The sequence below is a fragment of the Paramormyrops kingsleyae genome, chromosome 19, assembly GCF_048594095.1.
Source record: "Paramormyrops kingsleyae isolate MSU_618 chromosome 19, PKINGS_0.4, whole genome shotgun sequence".
Taxonomy (NCBI): domain Eukaryota; kingdom Metazoa; phylum Chordata; class Actinopteri; order Osteoglossiformes; family Mormyridae; genus Paramormyrops; species Paramormyrops kingsleyae.
Window position 1 is genome coordinate 399,394 of NC_132815.1, and position 9,732 is coordinate 409,125.

At 39.3% G+C, this 9,732-nt stretch overlaps 1 protein-coding gene across 4 annotated transcripts; it reads left to right on the forward strand.

Annotated features, from left to right (window-relative positions):
• Window positions 1–1,251: 1,251 nt before the first annotated feature.
• LOC111844396 (prospero homeobox protein 1-like) lies at window positions 1,252–9,508 on the forward strand. 4 transcript variants are annotated; one of them, XM_072703061.1, is made up of 6 exons: window positions 1,252–1,536; window positions 2,093–2,244; window positions 3,542–5,039; window positions 6,669–6,779; window positions 7,476–7,670; window positions 8,368–9,508. In XM_072703061.1, the coding sequence occupies exons 2-6, from the start codon at window positions 2,201–2,203 to the stop codon at window positions 8,533–8,535; spliced, it is 2,016 nt and encodes a 671-aa protein (XP_072559162.1). In that variant the 5' UTR covers window positions 1,252–1,536; window positions 2,093–2,200; the 3' UTR covers window positions 8,536–9,508. The 4 variants fall into 4 exon arrangements, with proteins under 4 accessions (XP_072559162.1, XP_072559161.1, XP_072559163.1 ...); XM_072703060.1 differs by having other exon boundaries at window positions 2,178–2,244; XM_072703062.1 differs by lacking the exon at window positions 1,252–1,536 and adding an exon at window positions 1,663–1,854.
• The last annotated feature ends 224 nt before the right edge of the window (window positions 9,509–9,732 follow it).

Below are 9,732 nucleotides of genomic sequence, written 5' to 3' on the forward strand. Positions count from 1 at the left end.
GACCTAGAGGGAATCATCCCTGCCTTTGCCCTCATGACGCACTGGTCAGCCAGCAACAGCCAGCCTGCATGTGAAGATCTTCACACTGATGATATTTTTGAGACACACCTTTGTTTTGTATAACAAAAAGCTTTTCTTTTTGTGGGCTATGGTAGCAAGGCTCAAGACCCAGAGGTAGTTAAATAGATAGCTAAGGAAAAATAATGTTTGCCCTAGAGATGCACGACATATTGGTACTGGCCGACATTCATTAAAAATCAAGATATCGCCATCAGCCCAGTGTTCCCATCTTGGTCAATACTGCCAGCTAATACTGAAACTTTATCAGTAATAATAAAAAGACAACTATGAAAATAACGGAGATGATGCATTGAACAATAAGCCATTTTCAGTACTGGAGGACAGGGGATTTTGGTCCATTCACCACCCACAACAGGCTTATTATGTGGGTTTATGATGCAGGTCATTAATACACAATTCACCGTTTCATCTACAATCCCGGTGGATGACAATAAGCATCAGGCTAAAACAGAATATATCATTTAAAATGTACAAAAGTTTGTTTGAGGTACAAGGTACTTTATGGTCATCAGCGGCTGCAACATACAATGACATATAACAAGAGCTCAACATGCGCCTGAACAAAAACACTGAACACCGCAACAATATGTAATATCAGGTCATGGGGCGATGGGTCTTTCTGTTCATAAATATAAGATAAAATGAGTCAAGGTAGTGACCCGCAACAGGTTTATAATTCGATCATGATTACACATTCACTGTTCCCTCTACAGTCCTGGTGAGTGACAAGGATCAAGGTAAAACAGATTATGTCATTGAAAATGAGCATTAGTATGTTTACTCATCCTACAAGAGACCGGAGACCTCTGCTTTATGGGGTTTAATTTTTTCTGTACAGTTCAGCAGTTGGCCTTTGAACAATCTTACAAAATAAAAAATTTTGAGGTGCTACTTTCTTTGTATTACATCAATAGCGTGTAATTAAGTTCCCATGGTAATAAATGATTTTTTTTTTTGTGAGACTAAAAAAAGGTATGAATTTAGGTTATCAAAATAGTAAAATCGTGAGATAAATTTATTTATGATGCATCGAGTCCTTCTTTCACTAAACATTATACTGACTTGAATTGACTTGAGGGCCATTATTTACATACCTATTAGAAAAGTAAAGTTAATCAAAAATAAGTGAAACTTTTGAATAGCTCATTTGGATTTCGGGTTGGGAGGTGTGCAGCTACGACAGTTGCATAGGGTTGGATTTGTCCGGTTAGGGGGCCCAAATTCTCTAGCTGCGCCCCTGATTCAGATCATCGCTACGGAAGTGCTCACATTCACGGTACTTTTCACTTGAGCTGGGGAATCCCGGGTCACGCTGCCCTGAGGTTCTGGTTTGGCCCAGCGGCCAGCCGTACGAATCAGACTTCAAACTCTGCGGCCCCGGCCTCCGGCAGCAGACTGTCCCCTTTCTCCGAATGCGGCGAGCGAGCACCCGAAAAACGGGAGCAGGACAGCGCGGTGAGTGACGAGCACGCCGGAAAGGGAGCAGTGCGGGCCGGACTAAAGGGAGGATAACGGGGGTGGCGGCGAAGAGGGAGCAGTGCGGGAAGGACTAACGGGAGGATAACGGGGGAGGCGGCGGAGCGAAGCGAACGGCGGTGGGGCAGTCGCGCCGCTCGCTATCACTCATCCATTCACTGAACAAATAAAAATGTTATTTCCCATCCACCCATCTATCTAGCCTTACTGCTGTTGGTGTTGTTCTTAGTAGTAGCAGCTGAGGCAGTAGTAGTAAACTACAAAGAAATAATATTCACAGGAGGTACATGTCTTGAGGTAATTCTCACATACGTTAGCCTTAACTTAAGAAAAATATCATTTTCTCAAAAGTTGCCGGAAGTCGTCAAATTCCCGTCGTTACATATACTTGCCTATTTGTTTTGTTTTCCTGTGAAACAAGGTAGAGAGATTTTATTAATTTCTCTGCAAAACATTTTGTGCATACCTAATGTGTCAGTCACACAACCCACTTACACCACGACAACTTTACTTCTTTCTGTTTTTCCACGAGAAGGGTAATTATAATGAGCTGGCTGAGCACTGATTTGTTGTGTCTGGCCACACCTCTCCGCCTTCGCTGGCTTCCTCCGGCTAAATAGCCGCCTTCGTTCGCTGGAGGCCGATGTCACCGCTGGCGCGGGCGCAGCGTCTCACAGCCGCAAACAGGTAGAGCAGCATCTTCTCCGTACCGTCACGTTTTCTCTGTTGTTGGATGCATGTTTATTAAATCTGTAGCTTTTTAGGCTTTATTAATGTAAAGTATGTTACATGTTTTTCTTAAAATACATAAGGTAGACATCTTAAAATTTTTTAAAGTCATGCATTGCTTCTAAAATACTTGAAACTTACTACTAAATTTAAAAAGTACTGTATATCCTCCGTAGCGCAGAAATCACATTACCAATATTAAGCTTGATTACACAAAAATCTTTATGTATTTGCAGTATCTTATTTTTGCAAATAACACTTGGCTTTGTCGAGCAAAATAGCTGACACAAAAGTACGCAATTGTTTGTCATATGATTTTTTTTTTACTGATATATTTCAGTATGTCACCATTTTTTCCGTTCTGAGAATTATTTAACGCTAAAGTACCATTCAGTCATTTATTTAAATAAAAAATGAATTCTCAAACTGTAAAATTTTCAACAAAAACTGCTGTGGATTGATTTTAATAAATCTAGAAACGAATGTTAATACACTTAATAAAATATGCACTTATTTTCATATTTATTTTAATAAGCCATAAATATGGCAGTAGGCCTACACAGATTATAGGTCAAGGGTTAAGTAAGTATTTTCTTAACATTACACTTTCATGTTAAACTAAACAGCTGTCATTTGTTGTGAGAGCACAGCCTTGCAACATGATCGCCAATGGACAGGACTGCACACAGGCTACTGTACCATTTTAACCTCCCCACCATACAATTAATATCTAAAATTCAGTTTTTATCATTTTACATTTTCTAAACAGCAGTTCAAGTAAAGCGGTTTGACATGTAATTAATACAAGATAGATAATATAATAGACCAGCAAGATGACAATATAACACCGCTACCTACATATAATCAGCAACACTACAATGTTTGTCATAAATTATTCTAGTATTTGTCTTCGGTTTGTACTATTGAATGCTTCATGTTGCCACTGTTAGCACCTTTATTTCCCATTGAATACTAATAGTCTGTCTGTCAAGTATTTTCAAGCAAATACATACTGTAAAGCCTTTTCTGTCACACGCACTACACTTGATCAATATAAGTTAATAGTATTTATCTTCCCAGTCTTAGTAACCAAAAATACAAAGTTACAACTGAGACAGTGAATTTGAAATGAAATTTTTATTCAAGGTTTTCCCTGAAACAAAAGTGACATATTCTGATACATATAGCAATATTTGTCATTTTCAGATATATTACATTTCGATGGACATTAACATGTAGTACATCATTTTCATAGGAACATTAGTGTGAGGAGCAACAGCATGGATTCTTCCAGTGATACTTACCTGAGGAAGGACAAACCAGAGATTCTCCATTCTTGCTTTCATGGAAAAATGTATAAGGACTCTCTGACATCCTATTCAAATAGCTCCATTATCTCCCAGCTCCTGCGGAAGACTATCCAAAACAAGAAGGCTTTGAAGGAAAGCTTCCTCTACCTACCTGCAACTGCTCTGCCCAGTTCCTACACTGCAGACTCCAGCCAAGTGAACTGGAGCTGTAGCTCCTTCAAGGAGGGTATGTATCTGACCAAGCAACATTCCATGGCAGCTGGTTCTGAAGAAGACCCACCACACAACGAGCACCACCAGGCCAAGCGTGCAAGAGTAGAGAACATAATCCGAGGAATGGGAGGGTCTCCCAAGGCACGACCACACCATGAGTGGGAGATATCAGGCACCAGCGTCAAGGGGTCAAGGGAAGAAAAGTGGATGCAAATGTCACATACTCTGGAAGGGGGCTGTATGCCTAGAAGAACCAGCAGCATTAAGGATGAGGAACGTCACAGTCTTAGGCAGCAGTTACAGAACATGCAGAGGCTCCTCAAACATCTCCAAGAGAGGTTCCTCCAAATTGACAATCTAAGTGAAACTCAGCAGGAGGATGGGATGGAAGAGGTTCTTCCAAACATCATGTATTGTCATAACACCTTGTTGAAGAAGGAGTTTTTGGAATGGCCAGACTGTGCACTCCGGGTGGACCCAGACAGTGAGTTTGAAAGGAAAACCAGGCATGTCAGGATGAGTCAAAAACAGACAGTGCAGAAGAGCAACATTCAGATCATGCACAATAAGGAGGATCAGGAACTATTAGAGGTGCTTAAACATGAGCTATCAAGGGCTGTAAGCAGAAGTGTGGATTTAGTTTTTAAAAACTTCTCCTCTGCAATATCTAACCGACACCCACGACTGCTTGCAGGGTTAGACTGTAACTCTGAGCTTAGTGGTTCCCCAGAACCATCACTTGGAGCAGATGTGATTACAGCTCAGTCAGCAGAGTTTACCAAGGGGGCAGACATGCAAAATCCAGAAGATCAAACTGAAGCACTGCCTCTAGTCATTCGCAATCCACATTCTGTTCGGCCATGCCCTATGAACCAGGTGTTGAAACAACCCCACGATATGACACAGTTGACACTGCAATTCAAACAGAATGTCCCTTTTCAGAATGAGATTCTGGAAAACCTCCTCAAATATGGGCCCCATGATGATCTCAGGGTTCCCCTTCAAAGGATTCTGCCCACAGACACGTCCTCTCCGCAAATTCTGGACTTACCCTGGTCTTCTTCCAAAGCATGTTCCAAACTGAGCTCCAGTCACATAGACACTGAAGCCACGGAGACCCAACCAGCATCTCTGGGGCAGGAGAGGATGGAGGCTGCTTGCTTCTCTCAGGTGAAGTTGGAGCATGGAAATCTGCAGGGTGTGGTGGAGAGGAACCCATATCTGTCACTCAACATATCCTTTAAAGACACCGAGGTCAAATTATTCCTCATTCTGATTATGGGTTTTTAATAATGCTTGGCAGTTTGTTCAAAAACTAAGTGTGTTTTCAGGTTTATATCAATGGTTTAGTTTCTGAGATTCAGCGAGCAGTCATGGTTCATACTCAGTGAGTAATGTGGGCCATAGTTTAATGTTTTAGAAAATGCCAAACCAACCATGCAAGTCTTCTGTTCAGCCACTGTCATATAAACACATACTACTATAAATGAAACAGGCAATGATTTTGAAAACAAAATTCAATATTAATATTGCATTTATGCACTCTTTTGCTGTTTTATATTGACTAACAATGGTGTACTGAGATATATATGGGTTTATTTTGATCAAATAGTGCCTTTGTTAACAAAGGTAAACCAGAAAGATTACACCAATTTCCTCCCAGGCCTTGATGACTGGGTGAGGTCTGGTGCAATATCAAGGATACAGACCTCAAGGAGAATGCAGCCTTTGATCTTGGTAAGTCCAAAGAAAACTACAGCAGCCTATATAATTAGAGCACAATGATTCGAGGAATGTCAAAGGCAAATGAACTCAAGGCATCTGATTAGGACCTTTATAAACAAACTCCAGCTACATAGTTTGTATATTAGGTAACAATTTCAAATCCATACAGGATACATTTGAAAAAGTACAGCTACAGATGGAAGCAAACCTTGAGGAACATCCTTAAAAAAAAAAAAAAAGTAACATTGAAAACGGTGGTAAATGTTACGTTTTTATGCAGGTGACGTGTGTCTGTTATGTATATATTATATTGTGGGAACCAAATACACCAGCAAATGATAAAAACCTGACATTTTGATGTTATAGGAACCATTTTTTCAGTCCCCACAAGGGGAAATTTAATTTAATAAATAATCTATGACTGCAATCAAAAAACTAAAGATGTCAAAAGATTTCATTTGGTTACTTATGGTTAAGGTTTGTAGGATTATTAATTAGGATTAATTATTATATTCAGGATTAGGGTTTTTCCCCTATAGAAATGAATGGACGGTCCCCTGAAAGATATGAATATAAAGACGTGTGGGTGAGTGTATAAATCTAACAAGATGGATGCTTTCTCATGGAAGACGACAGAGTATAAACTGGTGCCAGCGCACATTAGCCTACATGCAGAACCATGAAGTCTCTAATTAAAATCCCTTAAGTCATTTCAAAAGCTATTTTGTAAATAGGAGTCATTATTTACTGCTGAATCCTTTGTGAATTCACTGTCCATCTATTGTGTTTTTAATTAGAAACCCAGGCAGTCTCTTCATGCTGTATTCTTCAAATGAGCGACCATGGGTTTGATGCAAGTTTTAATTCTTGGAGGCCGCACTGCAAATAATTCTTCCTTCACTTCGGGCTTGATAAGTCCCAGAAGCACTCTGCATTTGTTGTGTTCCAGCACCCATTTGATTAATTAGCATAATTGATTCAAGAGTCCTATTCAGGTAGAAATGATCAACTGGCTGGAAATTACTGTATTGTTCAGACCTACAAAAGGCCATATACAATCTTACTACAATTTATTGGACTGTGTTTAATCCAAAAAGTCACGTTTTAAAATATAAAACTAGTCCTTAACTTTGGAACATTCAGGAAGGTCTAACTCCCAATCATTTGAAGAAGGCGAAGTTAATGTTCTTCTACACTCGCTATCCCAGCTCCAGTGTGTTGAAATCTTTCTTCCCTGATGTGAAGGTAAGCAGTCATACTTTTCCCCTTTGTAATAATAATACGTACATAGTCAGTCACAGTGCATGACCCTGCCCATTTGGCCATTTCATTTTGAAAGCCTGGGTTCCTGGTGAAAAGTTAATCAAGGACCAGGTCAAACGTATGTCCTGCCTTCTGCTCTTTTTACTCATCATTCACCAAACAAAAAGTGGAAAAACATGCAAATGGTTAGCAAAATGGCCTTTAACGCTAACAATGAGGCGGTCCCCAGGAACACTTCTACACCGGAAAGCCAAGACTTGTATGAGTAGAATTCTTGCTCTTTTGCCCTATTTAGTTGGACTTTATTGCAAAATAGTAAATTAGACTAGACTCCCAAGACATTGAGCTTTACTGTACTCTAATGTTAATTTGGAAAGCTTGTAGTTAAATTGCAATCTTAAGGGGAAAAATATCACAATCCGTAAGAGCCAATGTAAGCTGTGCTATTAGCAAGAAATCCTTGTGCATTAATGCATTAATCACAACATTAAATAAAACATTAAATCTCAAGCCAGAGATTAGACAGTATAAACAATTTTATTATTACCTTTTCGGTTGGAAAAATAAATTGCAAATGTCATGGAAGGCTGTGTAACAGGCAGAGGCATCAGGATTTTCAGTAAAATGTTTCAGCAGGTAATTTCATACTGACCTGAGCATGCTTCTTCATTTCCTCAGTTTAATCGCTGCATTACCTCCCAGCTCATCAAGTGGTTTAGCAATTTCCGTGAATTTTACTACATCCAAATGGAGAAGTTTGCCCGCCAGGCCATCCTGGATGGGTCTGGCAGCACGAGGGACCTGTCTGTCACCCGGGACTCCGAGCTGTTCCGAGCCCTCAACACGCACTACAATAAAGCCAACGACTTCCAGGTTGGTCGGATATGCACCCTTTGTATGTTCATGTTAACTGATCGTACATAAGACAGCAAAGCACACGGCATGTATGCAGACATAAATGTAGCAGTTAAGAATATGCTTTTTTCCCCCCATCTATGAAAACAGTAGAAACAGAAATTTAACTAAGGAAGAACGGCAAGAAACAAATATGTCACAGATATAAACCCAGAACACATGTCCTCGACACTCTTTTCTGTCCAAAGATGGCATGGTACTGACCATCTTCCCAGAGAAATGCTCATTTCTCAGTAGGTACCTAATCCTACTTATGAACTGCAGATATTTAAAAAGTGAAATGAGCCATTGGGACTTTTTGGCTTTATTGCCCTGTATAAAACCTTGGTAATCAAGTTTAATAGGTTACTATTTGATGAAATCATCAAAGATTGCTTATTACAATTTTAACAGGGTAACTACTAATCTGTAACCTATCACATTTCAAGAGACCTTCCCAGTGCTGTTCATGAGCAGGCTCTGTTTCTCAGAGAAAAAGATCAGGACTCCAAAAGTATGGCTGCCGATTCCACCCAAAGGAACATCAAAAAGCAGAATGAAGCCTGTTTGTAGAGACAAGCTGAAAGCTGATCTTCCCTTTAAAGTCTAATAAGTGAGGCACACCCCACCTGCGCTGATGTCGTCATTTACCGTATTTTCTGTCTTTTCAACACAGGTTCCTGAGAGATTTCTAGAAGTTGCCGAAGTCACACTGAAAGAATTTTTCAATGCCATTTTACAGGCTAAAGATAAAGACCCTTCATGGAAGAAAGCAATCTACAAAGTCATCTGCAAACTGGATGGAGATGTGCCAGATTATTTTAAATCATTCGCCTGTTCTTAGATATTGATTTTGCATACAGTACTGTGCAAAAGTCTTAAGCAGTCACAGAAAATGTTTAAATGATCTCCGTGTTGGTGTAAAACTGACATATCTGTCAAAGTGTGCCAGCCATTTCAAAACATCTCCTAAAATTACAACAGTATTTGCAGCATCCATCCAATACATACCACTTCCTCACTTTGTTTCACTAATCAGTATCATATTGACTTTTCTTGACTAATTAAATTAATTGAATGAGCTGGTGGTGAAATTTAATAAATACACAGAATGGCCGAGGTTCCTCTGAGGAGAGGTTAGGGAACTGAAGCGATGTTCATCCAGCAAGACATCAGTAACTTTTGGGAGAACCGACGAAATTCTTGGTCATTTTTATCGTCACTGTTAATTTGCCCATGTTATAATGTTAAATTGTTTTTCCCCCTGAGCAAATATACACATATTACCAAGACAAGCAAACATTTTCTTTGACTGCCTAAGACTTTTACACAGTACTGCATATATAAAGCTGGCATTTCCTGCCCACAGCTGGATCAAGTCACTGAAGCACACCTTAAACTTTTCATAACGCAAGATTTTGACAATTTACATTTTGTGAATTCAAAACCCAACAATCATTGTGACAATATTTAGTTGGTTGAAATGTTTATGATTTTATCCTCAAGGTAAAGCTTGTACATGTTAATGATGTGTAAAGCAAAAAAAAAAAACATCCCTGAAATGTGTAACTCATGCTAGTCGATTTATAAATTACATCCAATATGAAAAATACATTAAAAGATTAGAATGCTAAAATTTTAATTGGTTTATCCTAGTTTATTTTAAAGCCTTAAATTTAACTGAAATAGGATATGGGAAAATTAGTTCTAAGTTGTGTTTAGCCATTAAAGTTTATTTTCCAGTTGCTGAACTTAACACACAGATGCAATTAATGTGCATGATTTCTTTTGAAACATTAAAAACTGCAACCGTTTAACTACCCTGTATAACATGAAAGTGAGTATATGATCTGTAAACGACAAGCCTCTGTAGTAACGTTTCATGTTCATATTCAAGGCAGACCATGTCTTAATGTCAAAGCCCAGCACCAGCGTCACAGAACCCAAACCCTCGTAAGTCTCTTTCCTCACCTGATGAAATTCATGGTCAGGATTGAGGTCAGAGTTGATCAAACACAGAGGTACCTTGTTTTGGTCCAGA